Consider the following 26,450-nt stretch of genomic DNA (forward strand, 5'->3'; position numbering starts at 1 on the left):
ATCACTGGTTCATCTTTTGATTAATAAGTGTCGTGAAATTTTCGTCAGAACGGTTGAGATTTCGAAAGATATAGAACGCTTCGTTGTTATACCATACTATTTGTTTAAATTTATCTACGTCAAGGTGGTGGGTTGCATGTCTTCTCAATTTTGACGTATTAGGCTGAAGATATAGAAGGTTACTCGTCGACATTGGCTTAGGTGGTGAGATTGTCAATCCTCTTAGTATGTTATGAGGTCTCGTTGTCCTAATACGTCACTTGTTTTAATTTATTGAGACTTAGATGCGTGTAATCGTCAATCTTCTCAATTTTGACGTACCAGTATGTTATCATTCAATTTTATTGCCGACTTAGACATCAATTTTCTTGAAGATACAGAAGATCACAACACGACTCGTCGTAGTCATTCATCGTCTCGTTTTTGACATATCATAATAAATCGTAACCCGATACGACCCATCATGGTTGAATCTTCATGGTTCTTTCGTAGAAGGTATAATAAAGTGATGGATCATGAAAAAGATAAATGATATAAGAAAGCTTCATTTGAACAGAGGAATTCATAATGTTTTCCCATAATCTTGAAAATGACAGAGTGTCAATCTGAGACAGAACCAAAAAATGAAAATAAAATGAAGTAATGTGTAAGAATGGGATCGGCCACATGTGATAAAGATGGAATTTATGACCCATATATTCTGACAGACAAACTCAAAACCCCTTCAGGCAGCCTCTAATCTGGCATGTTTGGTTGTCAGCCTGTTCTTTTGTTTTCTTCTTGTCCAAATTCTGACACAATTCCTTCACTTGAAAATAATAATAATAATAATAATAATAATAATAATAATAATAATAATAACAATAATTTATTTATTTATTCCATCAGTTTTCCACTGTTCAGCCTCCATCATTTCAGGAAAAAACAGCAATTTTAATATTATATTGCCATGTCTTTAAGGCTGTGTTTTTTATGTTTCTATCCTTCGTTGAAAATGGCGGCCATCTTTTAATTATTCTTACTGTTTGGTTGTTTGGTTGTTGTGTTGTGTTGTGATATGGAATTTTATTAATATTTTATTTTATTAGACTAAGTTTTTTAATTCCCCATATTTTAAATAATAAACTATTGTTCTATTGTTCATGTCAACGTTGAAATGTGATAATTAATCTCATTGTGACAGAAAAACATTCATTGTGATATGTTTTGTAGATGTTCTTCCCTTGTTGTTCATCCATCGCTTTTTTTAAGTCAACTTCTTTTGTTTGGATTCGAAATAAATGGGGTTTTCTAAGTTTGTTTTGAAAGGTATGTTGGTGATAAAATCAGTTCGAGAGTAAGTTTTGTTCGCCTCATTACAGTTTAACTAGTTAAAATATATGTTTTCGACCACGAGGTCAAGATTTAATTCCTACCCATATGTTGTGAATTTAAAAAAAGTAAAATTGTAACGACCCATGCCTAAGATTTGAAATTTGAATTCAGCATCTGATGACTTCGACATTCCCTACGACATAGTCACGTTATTTACTCTTCGTTTCTAAAAGTGGAGACTATCCCCACAAATTAACAAAAATGTTTCCAACATGTTTTGTTTTTACTCACGTACATCTTTGGAACATTCTCACGAGGTTACCCAACATAGAATTACTCAAAATAAAACACATTCAAGTCTGACATTGTGACAATGTGTCGTGAGTATATATGTATTGAGGCTTGCAACGCTTAAAAATTGATAGGCCTTGGCATGATTGGGCTTGGGCATTACAACGCTTAAAAATGATCTCCCTGAACCCTAAACCAATTGGACTAGAGCCCATCTATTTTCCAGGTTTGGGCCCCCAATTTCATTTGCGGATAAAAGCCAGCCCACTAGTTTCTTCCGGAAATTATTATGTAATGGGGGTATTTTCGTAAAATGACATGGCCACTATATAAAGACGAAATGGAGCGGAGCGCTACAAAATTTGCGCGCGCAAGTTTAATATTCTTGAAATCGCTCTGAGCTGAGAGGAATGATGGTACTAGGGTTCGAAGTTATCGGTGGCTCACGATGTTGTAAGCAAACAGAGGTACGTTTCGGTGATTTCGTTTTGTAAAACCTTATTGTTTCTATGATCAACTATCGCGTTTGTTAGGTTAACTAAATCATAATTACTTCAAGATTTTTATCGGTCGAAGATGAAACCAATCGTTTATTGAATTAATGATCGTTTGATTGCTCAGTCGTATAAATCCTAATTACTTTACAGTTTTTATTGGCTGAAGACGAAACCTAATCGTTTATGAAGTTATTATCGTGATTGCTCGGTCTCATAAAATCCTAATTACTTGACGATTTTGACTAGTCGAAGAGGAAACCAAATCGTTCGTTAATCTTCACGATTTTGATTAGTTGAGTAGGAAATCAAATCGTTAATTGAACTAAGGATCGTGATCGGCCAGTCTCGTAATATCCGGAGTATCAATAGTTTTTTGTCCATCGATCAGATAGATTAGGTGTTTTAGTGGATCGATTTGATTCATATGTCCATTAGCTCTTGCCTTATGCACGGTCCGACGATTAACAGAAGTTCTCTAAATACTTTGTATTTCAGATTTTGTACGAGTTGCTGCCGTCTTCTTTTTTCCTTGTTTTCTTAATTCTGAAGACGATTTCGTGTAAGCGGCGGTTTAATTTAATGCTTGACCTGAGTCTCTACCTGAACAAGAGTTATCGGTATGTATGTTTATTACTTTTACCTCGTTATACTTTTATAACTTTTTATTAAGATCAACTTGTGAATCATCGATTCAACGAATTTATTCTTATCTGAATTTAATACTTCCTAATTTCTTTCATTTTTAAGTATGTAGTTAGTAATACTTTTTATTTAATGAATACCATGCCTTGTTAAATAATACATTCAATAATCAAGTTGCTTCCGCCTAAGAACATTGTGATCTAAATTTGGAATTTTTGTCATTTACATATTGTTGAATGCAATTAGGACTGTTCTGGTTGTAGTTTTCTTTAAATATGTTATACAAAATAATTTGCCTAAAACGAGTTGTTTTTCTTCGAGCATGCCAGTTTTCTTATTAGTCTTATCACTTTTCTTAGGAGATTATTTTCTGTAGTTTGATATGTTACTGTTTCTTAGTAGTCTTATTTTCTTGTATGTTTAGGTTATTCTTTAATATTTTCCCATCATTTGTAGAGTTATCATTAGTTGCACTCTATTGCAATGTACTCCGTTTAGTTTATATATTACGATATTTTTGGAATCATAGGTTTTGTTAAAGACACCACCCATACTAGTTGAAAAAACAGTAAAATTATGGATCGAAATGAGTAAAAGTTATTTAGCAGCCATCTTTGGATTATTACTCTTCTACTTCTATGCTTCTAGATTAAGCTTCTATGAATAGTTTGTGCTGATGAACTTGGTTAGTTTATTCTATATTAGGAAACTAGAAACGAATGGAACTTTCATTAGACGAAACAAAGTTCAAAAGACTGACAAGAAATTAATTCATAGCCGAGGGGATTAATACATGGAAGTACTTTTGAAACAATAGGGAAAGCTGGTATTTATATAACTAACAACTCATGTGTGATTTTTTTAAAGAAAGTTGGTCACCCAAAATTTGATAAAAAACTACCTGGGTTTTATTTGGTTTGGCCAGTCAGGTTTTTAGGTTTTATAGACTCGGTTTGTTTTTCTATTATCTTTTCTAAAGTAAGTATTTTATTTTTTCCAAGGGATTTCATTTGACTAGTATTAAAAATATTTAACTTTTATAATGGATGTTAGGGATGGGTGATGACTCCAGCTTTATGAGATTTTATTTATTGATATAACATGTAACGTGGATAAGTAATTTTGGTCTTAAAACATAGTTATGAAAAAAATACGACAATCCAATCTAAAAATAGAGTTAGATTGAGTTGGATTGTGAACTCTATAAAGATATCCATGAGGCCACATTATAGATATCCATGGGGCCACATGGGTGGGGTGGGGATGAGTAAATATTTGGGCATGGGTGATGACTCCAGCTTTATGAGATTTTATTTATTGATATAACATGTAACGTGGATAAGTAATTTTGGTCTTAAAACATAGTTATGAAAAAAATACGACAATCCAATCTAAAAATAGAGTTAGATTGAGTTGGATTGTGAACTCTATAAAGATATCCATGAGGCCACATTATAGATATCCATGGGGCCACATGGGTGGGGTGGGGATGAGTAAATATTTGGGGTTTCCATTCGTGCCATCTATTTCATTGGTAATCTTTGCGAAATTTTCATTTATTTTTGTAGGGTTCTTAAGGAGAATTAGTGGAGTTCGGGTTTTCTTGTGGAACTTTTTCTCATTTATTGGTTAGTCTAGCAACTTGTTAGTCTTAGCTCACTTATAAAATGAGAATGAAGCTTAGAACCTCGATCTAAAAAGACTTGCATGTACCCTTAATTTCTTCAATTAAACATGTGAGAGAAAATAGGAGAGAGAGAGAGAGAGAGTTAGGATCTGAAACACTGAGACCATTAAAATGGACCACACGCAAAAGAAAAAACAGAAAAGAGGGTGTCGAGAGAGAGAGAGGAGCGGTTCCCAAGTCGGTAATGGCGAGATGAGGGTGAGGCGAGATAGGTCCCCATTATGTAGGTCGCTCACCTCCCATCTGCAACTGACTCGTCCTTTTCACTCTCTTCACACGCTTTCCCTTTCTTGCCACTCAACGCATATATGTGAACCTATGATTTTGCTTTCCACATAAATTTCATAACTGTTGACGTTAACGTTGAACGGGTTAAGATATTATAATTTAAATCAAAATATTAAATTATATTCAAATTTAATCCTCACTTTTCATGATGTTAAAAACAGGAAAGAAAATGACACTTAAGGTCCCCAATTTTTAAGAAAACTAACCATTTAATCTCTTAAAATTTATTTGGCAACACTTTTGTTCATGTACTTTCAAATTTATTTATTTCATGTTTGTAATAGATTAATTTCTACTATAAAAATTAATTAAAATTGACAATTTATATTATTTAATGATTTAGATTTTATAGTTTTTAAAGCATACTAATTTTTACGGATAAGAAATCTTACAAAATTTTAACAATAATTTTTGCCTAAGAAATCTTATAAAATTTTGACAAAAATTAGAATACATGACTACATTGTTATGAAAATAACAATTCAGAAACTAAATTATTACTTCTCTAAAAGTTGAAAAAGGATCAAAATAGTTTTTTAACAAATAAAATATGTTAACTAATTATTAAATTACAAATTGAACGTTTATTGGATATAAAATGGAAAATTCAAAGCTATATGGGAGAAGATTCTAAAATTGTATTAGCCTATTAGACACAATTTTAAATTATGTCTATGAACTAAAAAAAAGAGTCAAACACAAAAGTACTAGTTCATTGAAGGTGTATTAAAGACTATTTAAAGTTCAATGATTTGGTGGCATAATTTTAAAAGCTTTGTTTAATGATATTATTATTTTGCCAACTTAAACATAATTTAGTGAATTGAGATATTATATCCTTGATCAAGATAAGTTTTATATTGGGTAATTTTATACATTAATGTTTGAAAATAAATAGATATAAAACAATCCATAAAATACAACCCATTATAATATTGAGCATAAATGATGAATATCTCCAACTATTTGGTTTGTCTTTCTTAAATTCATATTAGGGAAAAAAAAGTTAATTTAAGCATGTCTTTTACTCGTTGAGACATTATAATGACATATAAATAGTTGCAATTTTGAATTTGTACTCTATAAATATGGTTGAATTTTAAAAAATTAATTATTTTAAAAATTAGTCTAGATCATTAAATTAATAATACATTATATATATTGTCAATAGGCATTCAAACAAACATTCTCAAACAAGGTGGGGTTCGTCACTTTTTGTTTTGTTTCCAATTATATTATTATACACTAGTTGTTACAATATATAGTTCTGAAATGAAATGGGCAGTGGGCACCCAAAAGGAGAGGGGTCCCTTTGTTTTCCATGTGCACCTAGTTTACTCTACGCCATAGCCCAAAGATTTTGTTGCCATTTTTTCATTACTTTTTTTTGGTTAATTTCAACCAATCACCACTTAATTTAACTTTTCTTCGCCTTTAATTTTGCCAATCACATCATGTTTATTTGTTTCCATCATTTCTATAAGTATTCAACGTGAATGTTCGTTGTTCCTATGATAAACGACTAAATGCTTTCATTCTTTTAAAAACGTCAAATATATCTACAACGTGCAATCATTAGAAGTCTTTCACCTTATCTTTGTATTGCTCACTTATGCCCTAATTTTGTGGATCTCTTAATTAAAAAAAAAAAAAAAAAAAAAAAAAAACATAGCTAACTATGGTACTTTTAAAATGGTTAATTCATCCCAATCAGATTGTTTGCAAAAATGTATAAACATGGTGGTCCATTAGTGAGCTATCAAGTTGTTTTAAAAAATAAAAATAAAACGAGAAATCAATCCATGTGGATGTTGATGGAACCGCAATATTCTTTCTTTTATACCCATTAAAAGGATTGTATTGGATTATTGTTATTCGCAATATTCTTTACTTTTGTTTCCCTTTGAATCTTAAAAATACATATAGAAACTAAGCTTTTAGTAACTCAAAAAAAAAAAAAAAAAATAAAAAAAAAAATAAATCCATTATACAAATAATAAAAACAAAACTAAAAATCATACCTTGTCAATTTCTCTTAGAGACTAAAAAATTAATTTTTAAAATTATATAGAGAATTTAAACATTTAAAAAATTAATTTTTTTTTTCAGAGCTGGTTAGCCACGTGGGAGAGTGTTGTAATTTTGATGGATCACAGTCCACATATTATTTTTTTTTATAAAAATTTTCTATTCAGGACAGATCAATATTACTCATGTCTCCTTCACATTGCTCATTATTGCACACAACACACACATATATATATTTAAATAAATAAATATATATTAAATAATCATGAGGTTTACCACGGTAACTAAATATTTACCCTGTTCCCACTCCACCAAAGTTAATTTTATTTTTATTTTTTTATTTTTGTTTGTTTTTTAATAAAAATATAAATATTGAACCACTTTTGAAAACGTAAAAACAATTATTTAAAACGGACTTTTGCATACAACGGTTCATAATTGCATTATAGGATAGGTTTCCTTGGTTTTACCCCCAGAAAGGTAAATACAGTAAAACGAAGAGGGGTACTTTCGAGATTTCAACTTTCGTTATTGTTTTGTTAATACTTTTCTCCGTAATCGAACGTTACGATTGAGTTAGAATTGATAATTAATTCAAGTCCGTCACAGGTCGGTGGAGGGTAAAGAGTCCACTCTCACAGACTTCTTTCTCTCTCTACAAGCTCTCTGCGAAGAAATATTTTCTCTCTCTACACACTAACAGTTGCAACTTGTAACGGCGGAGCTTCGGTGGATTTCATGGTGGTTCTCCACCGGAATATCACTTTCCGGCCGCAATTGCTTCATTTTCAGTTTGATTACTCTCAATTTCTAGGTCACAATGTACCTTCTCGTTCAAAGTGTCAGAATCTTGATTCTTTTACGTAGAAAAGATGTGTGAAAATTGGCTCCATTTGGAGCTGTGTACTTCATTTTTCTTTTGCTTTCTCGACGATCTCGCTCTTTCAAACCGCTTTCTCCAATTTTTCTTTGTCTTTCTTCGCTGCTAATTGAATCTGACTTCACTCTCACTCTCTCTCTTTCTTACCTTTTTCTTTCTCGGGAAACTTTTGAAGATAGATTCTTCTCTTTTTATCTCTTTCTTTCTCTTGTCGTTGCTTAGACCGATTTTGAATCTGTAAAAAGTTGCTTTATCTGCTTTTGGTTCACCTGTTAGGGATTCGTTTTTTTTAATTTTAATTATCTTTTAAGTTTTTTCTTTTGGAATGTCTATCTTGTGGTTACCAGTCAAATTCAATGTAGGTCCCTTTAGACTCTGATTTTTGTTCTGACCTGTTTTGCTCCTTGAAATCTCCATCCACCATGGAATTCCTTAGCTGTTTACCTCATTGAAGGTGATCTTAACCTAACTATTGTTGGTTCACTTCTCAGAAACAGATCCATAATATTCAGGTTGGGATTCTGCAACTTATATCCTATTTTTTATGCAATAAAATTTTGTTGTTCTTCAACTTTGATGTTCTGTTTCTTTTTCATTGAAAGCTTCAGCATCATTGCAGCCAAGGGGTTAAAGGTATTGGGATGAATGGGATTCAGAGAAGAAATGTTGGTAATAATGAAAAGCCCTTCCCTGGTTGTTTGGGAAGAATGGTGAACCTCTTCGATCTGAGTACCGGTGTTTCTAGGAACAAACTTCTTACTGATGCACCACATCGTGAAGGTAACCTCTAGATAATACCACTTTTTTTTTTGAAATTATCTTAGTTTACTTAGTTAAAATGTCATTATTATTTGATTCTGACTGGAATTTAGTGGGTTATTTTCTTTGAGTAAGTCAAGTCTAATTTCCAATGAATCTCTCATCTCGTCTATCTCCCTTTCCCCCTCAATTTTCAATTGTCTCAAGATGAGGTCAAAGTCCACCATGATTCAAGCACAACGTAGAATAGAGAAGAAGTCTTTCTTTTCTTTTTTTTTTTTCTTTTTTTTTTTTTTTATAGTTTGGATTTGATGGGGGAACAAAAAATTGATGAGTTCCTAGGTGAGTTTGACTTGTTATCAGTTGAAACAATCGGCAACCTTGATTCACATGGTTGGGCTATTAGTCTTACTGTCTGTTTGGAGCCATAAATATCAGTAGCCTGTAGAGAGAAAGAAGAGAAGATGGTGTATGAAGGGAGGAGGAAGTGAAAAGGTTTTGGTTTTCTTTAATTGAAACCATAAATTATAAAATAAAAATATTAACCACCTGGGCTCATCTTTTCACTTAGGACCTGTGGACTAATCTTATTCTTTCTATTAATAGATTCATCCTAAACTATTTTTTTCTTCACAGAGGACATTGGCCATTTTGTGGAAATTCTTGTTTACTTTTTCTTGATTATTCATTTCTTTGTTTCAATTGAACTGCTTTTTAATGAACTTTATGCTTCTGTGTGGGACCCACATGTATGCATGCTTCCTCTGGTGCTTATATTTCCGTTGTGCTCATTCTTTTTGTTATCTTTCTTTTGACTGTGAATGGGATGACAGAGATGTGGCTATTTGGCAGGTTCTACTCTCTCAAGAAATCAGGCGGATGTGGGAAGGATGTTTAATCAATTCTCCAATCAAACTGAAGATAATCTGGTAAATGTTGTGCTCCACTAATCCTTGTAAAAATTTAATTGTGCAATCTATTCATAAAGAGCTGGAGGTCGATGTCGATTTTTTCTGGTTTAGTTATGCTATTCTAACTCATTGTCTTGATATTTTGCATTTGTGTGGATTGATCAGACAGTGCCTGAATTGCTTAAAGCATCGAATAAGAGAGCAAATGAAACATCTGTGAAGATGCTCATTGATCAAGAGATGTCTGAAATGGTGTCTACAAAAAATCAACCCAATGTAGTTGCAAAGCTTATGGGCCTTGAAACTCTCCCTCATCAGCTTCCTGATTCATCTGTTCAAAGAAACAATATAAGAAGTTATCCAAAGAGTAGAGCTGCGAACTATGGAATGTCATTAGGATGTAGGGAACAAAGTGGCTTCTTGGAAGAGGGAATGAAATTTGAAGTCAATGAATGTTCAAATCAGAAAGAATATAAAGATGTTTATGAAATATGGCAGCAATCTCCACAGACAAATTATATCAGAGAAAGAGAGACAAAGAAGGGAGTGGAAAGTGAAATTGTGACAGATAGAAAGATGGCTCTTGTTCGCCAGAAGTTTGTGGAAGCAAAACGTCTGGCCACCAGTGAGAAACTGCGCCAATCCAAAGAATTTCAAGATGCACTAGAAGTTTTAAGTTCCAATAAGGATTTGTTTGTCAAGTTTCTGCAGGAGCCAAATTCATTGTTCACTCAGCATCTGAAAGAGCTCCAGTCCATCCCTCCATCTCCTGAGACCAAGCGAATCACTGTTCTTAGACCTTCAAAGGTTTTTAGGGATGAAAGATTCAGTGATTTCGAGAAAAAAAACTATAGACAGTTAAGGCTACCAGCTCAGAGGACATCAGCTATTTTAGACAAAAGTGATCCGAGATTTTCCCCTACTCCAACTATTAATAGGACTAATGAATATGCTGTAGCTGCTCAACCAACAAGAATAGTGGTTTTGAAGCCTAGTCCTGGGAGGAATCATGATGTTAAGGCCATGGTCTCATCACCTGGCTCATTGCCTAGAGTGGTGCAAGAGGAAAGTTTTCAAGAGGGATTTGAAGATGATGATGTGAAGGAATCAAGAAAATTTGCAAGGAATATTACTCAGAAAATGTGTGACAATCTTTCTCATCGAAGGGATGAAACTTTGCTTTCTTCTGTGTTTTCTAATGGCTATACTGGTGATGAAAGTTCGTTTGAAAAATCAGAGAATGACTATGCAGTAGAAACTCTGAGTGATTTGGAAGTCATGTCTTTCTCTTCGCACCATTCTTGGGAATATGTTAACAGATATAGTAGCCCATTTTCGTCGTCCTCCTTCAGCCGAATATCATGCTCTCCGGAGTCATCAGTGTGCAGAGAAGCCAAGAAGCGACTGTCAGAAAGATGGGCCATGATGACGTCACGTGGGAACTATCAAGAGCAAAGGCATGTACGGAGACACTCAAATACATTGGGGGAGATGCTTGCACTGTCAGATGCAAAGAAATCAATAATAACTGATAATGAAGTTAATGAACACAAAACAGGTGAGTTAGAGCCCTATTTTAATAGTGATGAAAATATTGAATGTCTGGATGGTTCTCCTACAACGCTTGTAAGGTCGAAATCTGTCCCAGGATCTTCTGCGTTGATTGGCGGGCTTAATCTTGAAGCATCAGATCTTGTGATCGGAAAAACTGATGATCCGAAGTTGCTAGCAAAGCCAAAGGGTGTCAAGTCATCATTTAACGAGAAAGTCTCAAGTTTATTTTTCTCGAGGAATAAAAAAACGAGTAAAGAAAAACGTGGTGGGTCTCAAACAAAAGATGAATCCCAATCTTCCAGTGTCGACACACCCTCATCCCTATCTTTCGTTCATCATTCGAGAGGTTTGAGTAATGCTGCATCTCATTCTAATGATGGTGAAGGGTGCTCATCAGGCACTTCTCTACATTCAGCCAATAAGGTTGCAAGAGGCGGTGCAGTTCAGCATGAGGTATATCTTTCCTTCTATGGTTGTAATAGTTGCATGCTAATCTATTTGAGGTTATCGCTACACCTATCCATTATGCATTAAACATAATCATATAAATGTAGGGTTTTTCTCTTTTAATGTATATTCTTCCTTATAATTGCGATCAGATATGTAACTATTTGTTTGTATGGAGTTTTAAGAATTAGCTGGATAAAAAAAATATCGTAACAAGTTCTTTTGCCGAGTGTTAATCTTCAAACCTCATTCACATATCATAGGCGGAGCATTTCTTACATTTTGGCTTAAGTCGTGTGGAAATTAGTTTTCGACAAGGAAAATAGGATTGTGTTGGAAGCTGCTTTGCTGAGCACAACAGATTGCAATGATTGATGACTTTTTTTCCTATTAAATTTTGTATGCTTTTACATACATGGGGAGTTGGAGTTGACATAAGGTGCTCGACAGAATAAATTGAATGCAATTGTCTCGTGTCTGCTTCAGTAGTTCCATGAATGTTTTTCTTTTCAAATAAATTGAACCATTTGATTGTGATTAGTTATTGACAGTGTCATTTGTTATGATTTGCAGGCGGGTTTGTCTATGAAAAGACCTTTCACGATTGGAAACGCTGTTGAAAATCAAGAGCAGCCGAGTCCAATATCCGTTCTGGAACCACCATTTTCTGAAGATGATTATACACATCTAGAGTTGTCCAGCTATATAAAGCCAGGAAATCATGGTAACTATACCCGTCCCACCTATGCACGAATTAATTAAAAAAAAGAAGAAAAAAACAAGAAACAAGGAAAATGCACACACATGGTGAATGCATAGGCTGTACAGATTGTTTTGACTTACTATATCGAACTGCATCTCATATAAACCTTTAACTGGAACAGAGTTCTGTACACCATTCAAGAATAGCCTCATTGACAAATCGCCACCCATAGAATCAGTTGCTCGGAGTATATTCTGGGGTGATTCTTATTCAGATTCGTTTGCTTCCTATGCACTCAAATCTTCACCAGTTTCCACTTGTTTGGAGGAAGAACAAAACTGGCATTGCCTCGTGGAAGCCCTTCTTACAATGTCTGATCTCAGTAGTGAAGTACAACAATGTGGCTTTTTGTTTACAAGATGGCATTCACTTGTAAATCCACTAGATCCATCTCTAAGAGACAAATATGCAAATCTAAGCAACAAAGAGCCAATGCTCGAGGCCAAGCGAAGGCAGGTACGATCGAGTAGGAAGCTTGTATTTGACTGTGTGAATGCTGCCTTGATTGATATAACAAGTCAGGAACTCGACCACAGACGAAGTGCGGAAACATCTAGCAGAGCCCATGACAGCAGTTTCACTGAGGGCACACCACTAACATTATTGGACTGTGTTATGGGTAAACTGAAGGACTGGGTTTGTGGTGAATCTAGATGTGTTACCGGAGAAATTGGTGACAGCAACAGCCTGGTAGTGGAAAGGGTAGTCAGAAAAGAAGTGGGGGGAAAATATTGGGATGATCATCTTATGATGGAAATGGATAATTTGGGAAAGGAAGTAGAAAGGAGATTGCTGGAAGAGCTTTTGGAAGAGGCTGTAGTTCAATTGACAGGTAAGTGTGATTAAAATTTGCAATTCTGTTTTGTTTTAGATTAATTCATTATCTCCCACCTTTGTCTCTGACATTCAATAAATGATGGTCCTGTGATTTATTGTGTATGTCCAGATAAGTCTGCCTACTTACCTCTGATATTCATTTTGTGAAAATATATGGCGTATAAATAGAAGTGAAATCTCTCTATTTTGATTTCTTTGCTTTTGTTTTTGATTCATGCAAAGTTCTTAAAGTATTAGACTAGATTAGAAAAAAAGAATGAAAAGATTGTTACCATTGCTTTGACAATTAAATGCAGTAAGGTTAAGCAGTTATTTCGTAAGATTAGTCGAAAAATAGATTCAAATGAGTGATCATAACTTTAATATCTTATAAGAACTAAATGTAGAATTTATAAGAGCTCACACCTTTGGTTAACATCATATCAAATTTAGAAGAGTAGAATGGAAAAGTAGAACTTATTCAAATTCCTCAACTTGATGATATACACACCAGAACCTTCCGTTCTTTCACAAAGCTGATTGCAATCTATCCTATCAGACCAACCCAAATCAAAGCACACAATATAGCAGAACAGAAACTTACACACACCAATGACTGGTTTGAGTTTCTCTGACCTGCTCGAGGAAGACCTTCTGTTTCGATTGCTTCGGGTTTTTTTTTTTTTTTTTTTTTTTAATATTTATTTACGAACTCTGGTTTGATGAACTATATCAGTCACTGTTTTTCAATCCATACTGCAATGAAAAGGATGGAGACTACATTTAGACACAGATTTTGTATGCCTCCTCTTTGCTAAAAGAGAAGAATAGGGCAAGGTTTAATGTGATACCTTCTCTCTCATGCGTGCACCCCAAAGGGCAAATTTAGCACCAGAAGCTTGATTTGCAGGTGGATTAAGCAATGTTTCCCGAATTCTGTCTTGATCACCGATCTCCTCGTTGGTATCGTACTCAGTTTTACGGGTTGAAACCATGGATCTCAGAATGATTGCTAACAGTAGAGACAATGCCTGAGAGGTCGCATGAAGGACTAAAGTGAATGACCATAACAAAGTATAATCAAATAGAACCTGAGAGGTTACACTATAAACTTTGGTAGACTGCAAAAAACGAGCAACGTAAGCCACCGTTGCAATGGATAAAAGAGATCAAACTGCCAGAAGGGAAGCGCCGAGTCAGTTTACCCGAGCAACTATACTGAGGATTCACAACTTTATAAGACAACAACATATGATTCACATGCTTGCTATTTTGCTCGTTTGCTGAATAAAACACATGACTTCAAAAAAAGGTCCATTATGCATTTGGGAGGGGAAAACCAAAAAATGAGGTTCATCTTAACGATACTCAATCTGCCCATTTAATACTCAACAACAAAATGCAATCAGAAACGAGCGAAGGGATAGATGATTAATTCCATCAATTCTACCTGCGTTGAAATCACGATGATACCGATCCACTTGCACAGATCGACGTTGTCTTCAATGAATTGCCTGAGTCCATCGAGTTCACCCGTTGGGTCAAATGGAAGATCCTGCATCATTGTTTTCAGGTAAACACATATCAATAGATGCATATGCACATGTAAATTTGCTTTCAAGTGCAGAAGAATACCTTTTCCCACCGGCGATCAATTGCAATAAATGATACCAAAGCCACTTCCACGAGAATAAACAGTATCATGAGCATGTTGTACTAATATTGCTAGGTTAAGGGAAAGCCATCTTACATTCCTTATAAGGGTTTGAAAACCTCTCCTTAGTAGACGCGTTTTAAAATCGTAAGGCTTACAGTGATACGTAAGGGGTCAGAACGGACAATATATGCTAGTGGTAGGCTTGAGTTGTTGTAGTTCTATAGGTTGAATAGTAACTCCACAGGAAAAAAAAATGCAATTCTTCCAAACATATGTTCTACGAAATAGGATTAGTAAATTCTAACACGAGTTCCTGTAGCATGTTTCTATTAGTCCTCATGAAATTGAGGACAAGACTCCGACTATTGCCCAAAATAGTAACTTCACAGAAAAAAAATTGCAATATCTAGAAGTGAGAAACAAGCTGTAATAGACTGAAAATAGTAGGATACAAAACAGAGGCAGCAGCCACTTATTGCTTCAGCTGCAATGCAGCCAACTAAAGTGGTAGAACACAACAAGATGCCCAATCCCATGAATGAGTAGATGAACCTGACAATCATATGAACCCAATATGCAGCAATGATCATAATGATAAATCAGGATAAAATTAAGAGCTTCATATCTTAAAAAACTACCAAATTACTATACAGAAAAAGAATCATTCGGGACAAGACTGTAGCAAAATCCATGTTCACAATATTCCATCACCAAAAATGAAGGGTAAAACTGACGCTATTGAAGTCTAAATTCCTTCAAACTCATCCAGAACTAAATTTCAAACTCAAATGATTGTTGGGGAATAATCAACAGAAAAGGCAGCAACAGTGAGAGAGTATCCAAGGAAAATTCCAACGAATTAAAATACAGAACGAAGTTAATATAATTTTGAAGGATTTCGACCATTGATTACAAAAACTGTCCCATTTCATAAATGCGCAACACGAATTTTCAAATCTTCTAATTAAGAGTCGCAAGAAACACAAGGAATCGAAAACTTCACATCAAAGCCCGACCACACAAATTCAAATAAATCTCACCAAGGAGCCGGAAGCTTAAACGCATGCAAATCAAGCTCTAAATCCGTCCCGAGCTCGGGAATCAAATCGACACCTAAATTCGCGGCGGTGATCCGATCGGCTAGAGAGACTGATTCAGAATTCAAATAAAACGAAGCAGAAGAAGCCGGAGAAGGAGCCAACGCCGGTACAGGAGAAGGCGGAGGAGATACAGGAACTTGATGATTCCACCGATCGAGCATCCATGCGGAATAAACAATAATCGAAATCCCAACAAAAGCTTGAAGAAAATTAAAGCATTTCAGGATGAAAGCAAGAGAAACATGACAACAAGTGCGAGCCATTTTTCGTTCGTGGGTCTTGGTCTAACAGGAATTTGAAGGTCTGGGATTTCGAACCCTAGTCCGGATTCACGGCGTCGGGTTCAAAAATGGGTAACTTTAGTATGAACAAACAGAAAGTGTTCGTAAAGCAGAAAAAGAAAAAGGTCCGAGAGGGATAAATGGCAACAAATATATATAAATTTTTTTTTTTAGTATAACAAATATATGCTAATTATGGTTTAATATATATTAAAACTTATTTTAATAATTTTTATTTTCAATGTTATATTTGTAACCTAGTATTTAATTCAGTAAGTTGAATTAATTTAAATATTTTAGGTGAATTTGATCGTGATCCCACGTAATTACTGTCCGTGTAATAACTTGACCACGTGGAGGAAGTGGGGTCCGACTCACTCAGACCGACGTGGAGCTTACTTATTGTCTCATAACTGGCCAACATGGCATGCTCTTTACTTGCCACGTCTGCACAATTTCCAACGTCCACATACTTCTTATCCTCTCCTCTCGGTATCTGTTAAACTTGTGTAGCCTCGCGATCCGGACCGTTCATAATTCCACCTACTCCAAACGTAAATACACGTGATGTGAGGTGGATAATTGAAAATGATAATATTTTAAATAATAAAAAAATAAGGGTCATACCACAATGCTGCAATATTGGAAGACATACATCTGTATTTTCCACAAAAATTTGTTGGATTTTTATAATTTTGTGGAAGTCGAAAATAAAATAATTATGAATTACTTCTCGTAATATGCAAGTTCGACCACACATGAGCCAACTACCACCTTGGGTCTTTGACCATGTTCAAGACATGCAACCAAGCTCGATTCACCATGTCCCAACCATGGTTAGGTTGAATGTACTATATAGTACCACTCAAGATGTTCGACTAGACTTAGGCTCTTGAACTATGATAATTTAGAGCCAAAACATTTATAGGTTTCAGTTGACAGAAGTCAATGCTTTGACAGACCTCGTGTGTTTGAAGAAAATATATAAAATTTGTAATTTAATGTTGAAAATTTATTAAATATAAAAAAGAAAATAGTTCAATAAACCTAAAATATTCATTTTCTTAAAATAAATAAATAATAAGGTTATTTTAAAAAGTTATTAATATAAAAAATAGTTCAATAAATCTAAAATATGCATTTTCTTAAAAAAAAAAAAAATAATAATAATAATAATAAAAAAAAAAATATATATATATAATAAGGTTATTTTAAAAAGTTGGGGGAATGAAGTACATTGATTTGGGCACATAACCGTCAAAACCTCGGCTCGTCCTTTTCCGTTCTCTTTCTCAGTACAGAAGAGAGAAAAAAAGAGAGGAGAGAGAGTGAGCGTTCCATGGAGATTGAAGGCAGCGCAGTTGGTGCGATGAGCTTTCACATTCATTTCACACGACAAAGCCAAAGGCCCAACCACAGCACTGGTTAGTTTCTACATTCTCTTTCCATTAGAGCTTATCGCGTCTAAGCAACTTTGAGCTTCCATGAAAGACAATCGACATTTGGAGCGGCCATTGGGGAAAACCTAGTGCGGTTGGGAAACAGACGAAATAAGAACTTTTCTGATAGCAATTTGGATAGAGAGTTCAAGGATGTGAAATGTTTTCTTGATTCTGGAATTTAGTTCCACCGACGTTTAATGATGATCGGTTTTATGTTCTGTTTTTGTTTTACAGTGTTTCAGAGCATTTGGAGACGTAATTAGCTGCTAAACGACATCGACTTCTCATTGATTCCGTTGGATTTATCTTTTCAACTAATGATTAATTGAATCAGCTGAACGGACTGGTATTTGGTTTTGTTGTTTTCTTATCTGCTATTAGTTACTTGATCCATCTATAAAAGAGGATGAATCGATGGGTACCTGATTTCGAGACTGACGAAGATTTCTCGCTTCATACTTCTTCCGTGCAATTGCACTCCAAGACATCTTCCATGTGAGTGTTTGTTTTTTCATTCTGTATTGTTTCTCGATTCGAGATTATTTTTATGGATACAAGTCTGGATTTGTTTGATTGAGAAAACAGGTCAGACGGCGAGGTTATGGAACTGCTGTGGAAGAACGGACAGGCGGTAGTGCATAGTCAGAATCAGAAATCCAGGACGAGATCACCCCCGTCAACAACGGCCGAGCAAATCACGAACAGAGATATTCGACCTTTGAATCAAGAGGAAGAGCCGCAGCTCTTTATGCAGGAGGACGAAATGATTTCGTGGCTTCATTATCCTCTTGTTGATGACTCTACCTTGGAGAATAGTTTATGCAATGAACTCCTCTATCCTTCGCAACCTCAGAGCATTGAGCAAAACGCTGGCGATTCTTCGCAAGTTTGTACTAGTCATGGCATGGAGTTCCGGCCGTTGACGTCGATGACAACAACGATATCAAGGATGACTGCTCGGCCGCCAATACCACCGACGAGAAGAACAGAACCGGAAACGAAGATGAATAGCTTCGGGATCTTCTCAAGGTACACAGGGAGGCTCGAATCTGGTCCGTCTAACTCAAAGAGCGAGGTAAGGGAATCTCCAGTCGTCGGTTCGACTTCGGGCGACACAACGTGGTTGACGCCCGAAGCAACGGCTTCGGATTTACAGAGGACGGCTGTAGCCGACGCATCAAGCGGTGATTTAGCCTGCAGGGTTATGAGCGGTGGTGGATTAACCGCGACATCCAGTGGCAACAATGGAGGGCCGATGAATATGACAGGGGCTGAGACAGAGCCCGCAATTCAAAGGACGACGAGTTTTGAGGATCGAAAGCGGAAAGGAAAAGAAACGGACGATTCCGATTACATATGCCATAGCACGGTGAGTCTTGCTCCGAACTCGGTTATTCTGGCGTTATTCAATTTCTTGTTTTATTTTATGCCCCTTTGATTCATTTCTCATGATTGATAAAATTTATAATTAGGTCTATGATTTTGACCTTACACTTTATGAAATTAACCAGACCACATTAAATAGATACACATGCATTTTTTTTACTAAATTGAGCTGTGAGGACGGCATTCCTGACGTATGAGCATGCGGCCATTAGAATCTACAATCTCCCCCAATTTTTTAGTATTTTTGCCCCCTTTTTTTTTTCAGACGCGCCAAGCAATTAGTATTTATAAAAATAAAACTAAAACATTGAAAATTTGAGATGAACAAGGACTCTAAAACTCAGTGTTCTAAGCTGAAAGGGACTATTGAAGTGAATAGAGCAGGCTCTCCGCTAAGATGATTTCAACGTCTAAGGTTTGCTGATACATTTGATTAAAGTATGGTAAGAATATTTCTGACAAATCCTATGCAACCATTATCCTTAATTTTCAGGAATTTGTGATAAATACCTTAAGAATCGAGTGGAAAGGTTACTGGATGTGCTACGTCGGTGTCCATTGCTTTGTATTTTGTTTTCAGGTTCTATAGTGGTTAGGAACTATTGTGCTTTGAGTGGATTCTTACGTGCTTCTGCATATGTAAATTCTGATGCTGCTGATGCCAGATGGGGCTACTGCATTGGTGCCACTTTCTAGCTTTTCAAGATCTCTTTAAAAAAAATTTAACTTTATAAACATTTTTCAAAGGACGTTGAATTTGAATCTACTGATGCAAAGAAGCAAGGTCGTGGATCAACCTCTACAAAAAGATATCGTGCTTCTGAGGTCCATAATCTCTCAGAGAGAGTGAGTAATTTGCTCTTCGTGTGGCTTTTTCTGTGTTGTTATACATCTTTTCGTTGAATACTCATCCCTCCATTGCAGAGAAGAAGAGATCGGATAAATGAAAAGATGAAGGCTTTGCAGGAGCTAATACCTCGGTGTAATAAGGTGCATATAATTAGCGAGATAATTCCTCCTCTGAAATAAAGTTCATAGATCAAACTATTTCTTCCCATTTTTGTTTGTTCACTGAAATTTGATCGATGTTTACTCACATTTCAGGCGGATAAAGCTTCAATGTTGGACGAGGCAATTGAATACCTAAAGTCACTTCAGTTCCAAGTGCAGGTATCAATCAATCATGTTTACTCAATTTCATTGCGCATACATTTTCATGCTCTCAGATGGCATAGTTTCCCTTCAGCATGATTGTTTGCTCATGTTGCTCTGTTCCTGCACTTTTCACTGCACACTACCAGTGCTTTCTCATTTCTTTTTCATATAGTTGTTTGAAGATATACAAACAAGGGAGGGGGTGGCCTCCTACTAGTAGTGAGGACTTTGCCCGGGTTCTTAATTTCCAGTATCTGTTAAGAATCACGGCCCTCTACAATAGTATGGTATTGTCCACTTTGAGTATAAGCTCTCATGGCGGGCTTCCCCAAAAGGTCTCATACTAATGGAGATGTATTCCTTACTTATAAACTCATGATTTTCTTTAAATTAGCCAATGTGGGACTCCCTCCCAACAATCCTCTGTATCACCTCCCAACAGTCCTCAACAATCCTCCCAACAACAACACCTCCAAAAGATTATTTATGAGAAACTGAGTTTTTTAATCCTCTACCCCATTCTTTTGTTCTGGAAATGAATTGGTAATGGTTGTAGTATGGCGAATGTGATTCAGTATGCATGATAAGTAATACAAATATTGACCAGTTTCTATGGAGATGGTCCATGGGATGTGGTATGGTGCCTATGATGTCTCCTGGTGTCCAACAATTTATGCCACCAATGCCAATGGGACTTGGAATGGGCATGGAAACAAGTGTGAACCTTCCCATGATGCCAGATCGTAATATGTTAGCTGGGTCGACATTTCCGAGTCCAGCTGGAGCTGCCCAAATTGGACCAACTTTCACTCATCCAGCCTTTCATATGACGCATGATCCTAATACCGACCCATCAAGAACTCAAGGAACATATCTGTCGGAACATATGCACAGCTTATCAGAAATGCAAAATATAAACCATCCAAGATTCTCAAGTTCACTTCATGGATACCAGCAGTTTCTTGGCTCCCAACAGATGCAGGTGCCTGCAGAAGCATCACAACAGCCTTCCCCACAGGTATCTAGCACCTAATTTCTCTGCTAATTTCTCTGCTAGCACCATTGTATGCATCATTATAGCTCATAGGTGCTATTTTATATCCTTAAATTCTTTCGCAGAATCAACCAGCCGCCCTACCCAGATCCCTCAATCAACATACTAGTCGGGGACTTGAAAGCATCGACAATCGCGAACCAGCGAACCCCACCATGGATCCATGTGAGCTTTTCTTGTCCTATTTAGTGCTCAGAAGGATCACAGGAGCTACATAGATAGGAACTCCATTCTTGAACCGCCCAACCTTTATTTATTTTTTCGACGCAAGCATCGTGGATGACTGTAAGCTGTACTCTAATCTTAACTTTGTATAATTGCAGGTTTAAACCGGAGGAAGCATGAAAGTTCTTAGCCAAGCCATACATGCCTGCAAAATTTTGTAGCGTAAGAGAGGCAGTAAATGGTTTCGGCTGAATTTTGTTAGGAGATAAGAGTTCCATAACATCATAACTCACAGGTAAACATGTAATTAAGCATTTTTCTTACCATTATCAAATAAGAACAACAGCTTCTTTTGCAGAGGGAAAATTTTATTTAATTTACATATATATATATTTTTTTTGGGTTAATAAAATCAAACTCAAATCCAATGTTTCTGTGTATGAACCGTTCATTTGACATTCTAAGTGATTTAGCTGCTTCAAGCTTAATATGTTCACAGAAGCTTAAATGCTCAGTCTTAGACCGTGCAATTCCTTGGAAACCTAACTCAGGAATATTATAATCTAATTAGAGTTTTGATTTGGGTTAAATAATTTTTTTTTCTAGGGTGGAAATACATTTATTTTTAGGTTTTAATTTAGTTTTGGTGTATATATTTTTAAATTTACTCATTTTTGTGTCGAGACTTTATATTCAAGGTGACGTCTATATTTTATTATTCGATAACAATTTTAATACATTATTGACATGTACTGTTTTTTATATTAAAAGTTTCTATATAATTGATAATTCAAGCCATTAATAAACTTTTTATTAGAATAGTATTACGGAGCAAGTCACAACAGCTTGTGCAGAAAAGAAAAGATTTGATGTGAAGTAAAGCGAATGTGATGGTTTTATCTAAGAAGTCCACGGGTGAATGAGCTCGAATTCCTTTGTTGTACTATCATACAAATAAAAACCCTTATCATCTGCTTTCCAAATGCACTGCAAACCGTTGCATCGTTTTTCAAGCCAAATTCCATGCTCTGGCCAAAAAACCTCGAACGAAAGCTTCCCATATTTGCTGCTAAAGTTGCACCAAAACAAGGTTGTCTGCCAAAAATTCTCTCTGAATTCCCAGCTGTATTCCTCTTTGGACTTGAGAATATGCTTTCCTAAATAAAAAAAGTTATGTCAAACGTGCCCAATTCAATTGAAAAAATGAAAAAAAAATAGAAAAAAATAATAGAACTAAAAATTCATAAATGCATAATTCAACTAGTTACAAATATATATATTTAAAAAAAAATATAGTGATTAATCAAATTCTAATATTCTTAAAAAAAAAAAAAAAAAAAACGTATTTTCTATAATTTGTTTTTTATGGTGGGATATTATATATATTTTTTATAATTTATGGAGTTTTGAAATTCTATACCAAACTTTAAACTAAAAAAAATTATCAATTCCATAAATTAGATATAAATAAAATAATATACTTTGTCATGATGTAACCCTCTTATTTACCTAAATCGTCATCTCCCGACTTACAATGAACCTTTAGAGGTACGTCTTGGTCATTAAGAATCGACACTTTCCAATGCGATTCTGGAGGTTGTCGTGCAAAACAAGTGAAAACATTAGAAGAAATTGATGCAAACATAATCAACAAAATCACACCGAGCTTATTCACAGACTTCATTTTTATTGACTAAGAATTTGTCTGTGTTTCATTTTGGATTCTTTTGATCCATATATATATAATCATTGTACGTTCTTTTACAACTTTTAGAAATAGATTTTTACTTAAAACGCTATTAAAAGAAAAACAGAAAAAACTAAATGGATATTAAAAGTGTTTGTTTGTTAGAGTTAGCTTTATTTAGCAGAGCATCACACACAACGACCAAAAATTTAGGTCACAACGAACAAAAACTTAGGTCACGCTTTTTTCTCTCCAAGCCAATCATAAACTTCTCCCAATCTGAGACCGTGATATTCATGTTGACGCTAGTATAGCGTATAGACAAAAATAATATTTTTTAAATTTATTTGAAGACTAAATTATAAATTAAAAGTTGAAATTTAGTATTAAAGCAAATAAATTCTAAGTTTTTAAAATTATTAATAAATTCTAATATTATTCTCCAGTCAAATTTGCAATTTAATCGAATTTAAAAATCCATTGGGGTACTTCAATTTTGTCAAAACCCTCGTGGGAAGAGGAAGCCGCGCGCCAAACTCGCTTTTGCTTGGGCTGAGAACTTCACATTCTCTCCTTCCGGTGAGGCCTCTACTTTTCTTCTGCTCTTCTTATCGCCGTCTTCGTTAATCCGATTGTATGGTTAAACTTGGTGAATTCGATTCTCTCTTTCTATTTTTCTGCTTTCGGAATCTGTATGTTTGAGTAATTTATATAAATATGTTTTGTTAGTGTGTCTATAATTGTGGAGTGATCAAGTTGAAGTTGAAGTTGAAGTAGCAGCTCTAGCATTGGTTATTCTGGTGAAATCTTAATCCTCCGGACTGAATTTAAACTTTATTGTTGATGATAGAAGCATCAAGTGTTAATCGCTCTCAGCTTGATAGTTCTACTCGTTTCTGAAAATTTAATTTTAAAATGCGTGTGTGTTTGTATCAACATGTTAATAATGTGGTATCAACAGAAGTAAATTTATCAAAAACATGTTTGAAAGTGGCTCGCCGTGGATATGTGGATATGTATTCTCGAAGTTTTTGTAAGGTTCTAATTTATCCTTTTTTCGTTGCAGCATTTGAGATTTTAAGAAATTGAACATTCTATGGGTCCTCGGCAATGTCAGGTCTGCAATGAAGCACCATCCAAATATAAATGCCCCCTATGCCTTGTTCCTTAGTAAGAAAAACAAAAGAATTTCTTTTAGGTCATGTTCGTGTAGTTTTATTGAAAACTCTCTGACCTTCACTCATTTTTGTGGTGGTTTTCTCTGTTTCATTTTGCTTGAAGCTGCTCTCTGGTTTGTTTCAAGAAACACAAAGGTACTGTTCTTTTAGCCTTGGGTTTTCTTGTTCTATTTATGTTCTATATTTCGTAAGCAGTTTAATGTTCAGGTGGTCTACAGTTCAAGAATAACTGTAGTGAAGCCTTTTATTTTGATATAGTATCATGATGTCGCGAAATCTCTAGGCTTTTGGGTTGGTGTGGCTTATGCTCTGTTATGAATTTGAATACACTGCTTAAGTTCAAGGCAGAAATTTTTTCTCATGCTCCCTTTCCTGTATTTTTACCTTTTAACTCGTGGGTTTTGAATAAACCATGAAGGCTACCTACCTAAGATTTAATATTTTACGAGTTACTTTCATAACATAATGTATTAGGGCATGGACACTTGCAAATATTTAAAAAAAAACTCGAGGGTCTGGTATCTGTCTAGGGTTGAATACTTGCTAGTTACATATTTTCAAGCTCTTGAATCTAATGATCCTAAAAGTAGTTTAGAGTTTTTTCTTTTATGTTTCACTGGCATTCTGTGGTTAGCATTCAATTCTATTGGCATGATAACTAATATCATTTGCAACTTTTGCAGAAGTGCCCTGTGTTAAGCCTGTGTCTGCAGAGGACCAATCAAGTAAGATGTTCTCATGTTTCGTTTATTCACTTGTGTCGTTTATCTTCTTTAAATGCTGAATGAATGTTCATAGACAGCCAATAATTCCTGATTCTAGGCTTTTGTATGCTGATCAAGTCAATAAACTTTCTTTTCCTCATTCATTCTTCTAGGGTTTTTTATTGCATGCCCTTGTTTTTCTTTCATTTTCCTTATTGAAAGTTTGGTTTCTTTAAGAAAAAAGAAAAAAAAGAAAAAAACTTCCACTATTCATACTCACTGATGGTTTTTATTCTTTTTGTATACAGTTGCTCCTAATGGATCACCTGTAGATAGGCCAGTATTTGTTGGAGACCAGAATGAAGTACTAGAAAAGGCGCAGCTAGAGGCTATTGGTACGATTCCTAACTCCTGCTTTTATTACCTCAATTTATTCATGGGATCATTTGGCCGCAAAAAGCACTTGACATGCCTTCCTAATTCCTTACAAGAATGATTAAAAAAAAAAAACTCACGATGATTATGGTAGACAAAAATCTTCGATTATCAAAGTGAGAAATGTTGGAAGGTTAGATCAAATGAAAAAAAATCTAGAATATGGCCCAATGGAACTGGTTAATACATAATAACTTTGACTAAGAATCTCGTTGAACTTAAAAAAAAACTATAATATGGTTACCTTCTAAAGACTGGTTGAACCGCTGGAACTTTGGACGGTAAAATATTATTTGAAAAGCGGGTTTAGGTTTATAGTTTGAAAGTGGACAATTTTTATGTCAACCAGAACCTAGTCGTGGAAACTATGTTTATCACATTTTTATTTATGCGTCAAGAAGAACTTCGTTGCTAGTTGTTAGGACCATTAGTGAACTTACAATCTGCGTTTTCCCCAATTCTTATATTCTCATGCATCTTCCATACAGCTTCTTCCTCAGAAATACGCAATACTTTGAATGATGAAAAACTCCGTAGCCTCATCTGTGCCATTGATAGCTCACCAGATCCAGAAATTGTGAGTAGTCTGCATCTTCCATTTCATGAGAAATTATACTCTTGAACAACTTTTTGCCCCACTATAGTTAAAAACGTGGGTTTAAGTTGGTTATTGCTCTTATTAGGAGCTTGATAAAGCTATGGAAGATGAAGCATTTCGCATACTAAGCAGCAAGGTACTATTTTCGGTCAAAGTGTTATCAAATATTTATGTTCATCTGTGATTTATGACGCAGTCGTTATGAGCATGTAAGATAAATAGTTTCGTTTGCTTTAAGCATTTACTCTGTTTGTTTGATAGATATCATCGATCATCGGCTCCTAGCCCTGGTGGTCACAGATGGAGGGGAAAAAAGTTGTCCAAGATATATATATATGTATGATCAATGGGACATTTCTGCCTCATTGCCTTAGGTGCTCGGCTCCGAAGATGCTGAAATCAAGGACAAGGATGCAACGGTTAACAGAATGAAGTATGCTGGGATTGACCATCCAAGAGCGTAGCTATGATATGTTTGATGGTGATAAATGTTCTAAGTTCAGCAATGATATATAATTGTCTTTTTTTCTTTTTTGCTCTCCCTGCAGACTCCTTTTAATGATCTACCAGTGGAAAAACTCTACACGGGAAAATGCCACTTTGAGAGGATCAACCAAAGCTGTTTGTTTAATGCTTTCTGGACTTATTAGTTTGTAGAAAGACATGTTTTTGACAAAAGGATAGCAATGTTTTTTTTCCTCCTTCTTTCTCCTCTCGTTATTTATAAATCT

General features: G+C 35.2%; 4 protein-coding genes and 2 long non-coding RNA genes across 14 annotated transcripts; 4 read left to right on the forward strand and 2 right to left on the reverse strand.

The window, feature by feature from the left end:
• The first annotated feature begins 1,970 nt into the window (after positions 1–1,970).
• LOC147792557 (uncharacterized) lies at positions 1,971–2,841 on the forward strand. The gene is made up of 2 exons (XR_015421059.1): positions 1,971–2,072; positions 2,598–2,841. It is a non-coding gene; the product is annotated as an uncharacterized LOC147792557 (long non-coding RNA).
• A 4,533-nt stretch (positions 2,842–7,374) lies between these two features.
• On the forward strand, positions 7,375–13,092 carry LOC111795146 (uncharacterized). 5 transcript variants are annotated; one of them, XM_087124012.1, is made up of 7 exons: positions 7,375–8,139; positions 8,230–8,407; positions 9,239–9,315; positions 9,463–10,855; positions 10,946–11,304; positions 11,872–12,022; positions 12,183–13,092. In XM_087124012.1, exons 2-7 carry the CDS (start codon positions 8,269–8,271, stop codon positions 12,905–12,907), a joined length of 2,844 nt encoding a protein of 947 aa, XP_086980138.1. In that variant the 5' UTR covers positions 7,375–8,139; positions 8,230–8,268; the 3' UTR covers positions 12,908–13,092. The 5 variants fall into 5 exon arrangements, with proteins under 5 accessions (XP_086980138.1, XP_023533175.2, XP_023533173.2 ...); XM_023677407.2 differs by having other exon boundaries at positions 9,463–11,304; XM_023677405.2 differs by having other exon boundaries at positions 8,236–8,407; positions 9,463–11,304.
• Positions 13,093–13,550: 458 nt separating this feature from the next.
• Positions 13,551–16,007, reverse strand: LOC111795049 (tetraspanin-20). Its single transcript, XM_023677279.2, has 6 exons — positions 15,575–16,007; positions 14,987–15,086; positions 14,513–14,593; positions 14,328–14,432; positions 13,729–13,908; positions 13,551–13,633 (listed from the first exon to the last, which is right to left on the reverse strand). Exons 1-6 carry the CDS (start codon positions 15,895–15,897, stop codon positions 13,610–13,612), a joined length of 813 nt encoding a protein of 270 aa, XP_023533047.2. The 5' UTR covers positions 15,898–16,007; the 3' UTR covers positions 13,551–13,609.
• Positions 16,008–17,143: 1,136 nt separating this feature from the next.
• Positions 17,144–21,703, forward strand: LOC111795051 (transcription factor PIF1). Its single transcript, XM_023677280.2, has 9 exons — positions 17,144–17,339; positions 17,592–17,852; positions 17,943–18,726; positions 19,491–19,589; positions 19,668–19,733; positions 19,848–19,913; positions 20,506–20,916; positions 21,018–21,117; positions 21,276–21,703. The coding sequence occupies exons 2-9, from the start codon at positions 17,764–17,766 to the stop codon at positions 21,305–21,307; spliced, it is 1,647 nt and encodes a 548-aa protein (XP_023533048.2). The 5' UTR covers positions 17,144–17,339; positions 17,592–17,763; the 3' UTR covers positions 21,308–21,703.
• Positions 21,704–21,899: 196 nt separating this feature from the next.
• Positions 21,900–22,870, reverse strand: LOC147792558 (uncharacterized). The gene is made up of 2 exons (XR_015421011.1): positions 22,627–22,870; positions 21,900–22,274 (listed from the first exon to the last, which is right to left on the reverse strand). It is a non-coding gene; the product is annotated as an uncharacterized LOC147792558 (long non-coding RNA).
• Positions 22,871–23,249: 379 nt separating this feature from the next.
• LOC111795053 (HIT-type Zinc finger family protein) lies at positions 23,250–26,415 on the forward strand. 5 transcript variants are annotated; one of them, XR_015421175.1, is made up of 9 exons: positions 23,250–23,383; positions 23,871–23,974; positions 24,086–24,117; positions 24,666–24,707; positions 24,995–25,081; positions 25,610–25,698; positions 25,805–25,855; positions 25,981–26,152; positions 26,268–26,415. XR_015421175.1 is itself a non-coding variant. In XM_023677283.2 (9 exons), exons 3-9 carry the CDS (start codon positions 23,901–23,903, stop codon positions 26,002–26,004), a joined length of 399 nt encoding a protein of 132 aa, XP_023533051.2. In that variant the 5' UTR covers positions 23,298–23,383; positions 23,534–23,604; positions 23,871–23,900; the 3' UTR covers positions 26,005–26,415. The 5 variants fall into 5 exon arrangements, 4 of the variants coding, with proteins under 4 accessions (XP_023533050.2, XP_023533051.2, XP_086980301.1 ...); XM_023677283.2 differs by adding an exon at positions 23,534–23,604 and having other exon boundaries at positions 23,298–23,383; positions 25,981–26,415; XM_023677285.2 differs by lacking the exon at positions 23,250–23,383 and adding exons at positions 23,419–23,438; positions 23,534–23,604 and having other exon boundaries at positions 25,981–26,415.
• Positions 26,416–26,450: the final 35 nt, after the last annotated feature.

This window comes from Cucurbita pepo, chromosome 5 (genome assembly GCF_057944985.1).
Source record: "Cucurbita pepo subsp. pepo isolate OVF chromosome 5, ASM5794498v1, whole genome shotgun sequence".
Taxonomy (NCBI): domain Eukaryota; kingdom Viridiplantae; phylum Streptophyta; class Magnoliopsida; order Cucurbitales; family Cucurbitaceae; genus Cucurbita; species Cucurbita pepo.

Coding starts and splice junctions, on each gene's coding strand:
- LOC111795053 (XM_023677282.2), top strand. CDS start 23,901: ATGGGTCCTCGGCAATGTCAGGTCTGCAATGAAGCACCATCCAAATAT. Junction 25,699..25,804: donor GCTCACCAGATCCAGAAATT/GTGAGTAGTCTG, acceptor TGCTCTTATTAG/GAGCTTGATAAAGCTATGGA. Junction 25,856..25,980: donor TTCGCATACTAAGCAGCAAG/GTACTATTTTCG, acceptor TTTGTTTGATAG/ATATCATCGATCATCGGCTC.
- LOC111795049 (XM_023677279.2), bottom strand. CDS start 15,897: ATGGCTCGCACTTGTTGTCATGTTTCTCTTGCTTTCATCCTGAAATGC. Junction 13,909..14,327: donor TCATCGTGATTTCAACGCAG/GTAGAATTGATG, acceptor GCGACCTCTCAG/GCATTGTCTCTACTGTTAGC. Junction 13,634..13,728: donor GTGCACGCATGAGAGAGAAG/GTATCACATTAA, acceptor TTTTCATTGCAG/TATGGATTGAAAAACAGTGA.
- LOC111795146 (XM_023677407.2), top strand. CDS start 8,269: ATGAATGGGATTCAGAGAAGAAATGTTGGTAATAATGAAAAGCCCTTC. Junction 8,408..9,238: donor TGATGCACCACATCGTGAAG/GTAACCTCTAGA, acceptor GCTATTTGGCAG/GTTCTACTCTCTCAAGAAAT. Junction 9,316..9,462: donor ATCAAACTGAAGATAATCTG/GTAAATGTTGTG, acceptor TGGATTGATCAG/ACAGTGCCTGAATTGCTTAA.
- LOC111795051 (XM_023677280.2), top strand. CDS start 17,764: ATGAATCGATGGGTACCTGATTTCGAGACTGACGAAGATTTCTCGCTT. Junction 18,727..19,490: donor ATTACATATGCCATAGCACG/GTGAGTCTTGCT, acceptor CATTTTTCAAAG/GACGTTGAATTTGAATCTAC. Junction 19,734..19,847: donor TAATACCTCGGTGTAATAAG/GTGCATATAATT, acceptor CTCACATTTCAG/GCGGATAAAGCTTCAATGTT.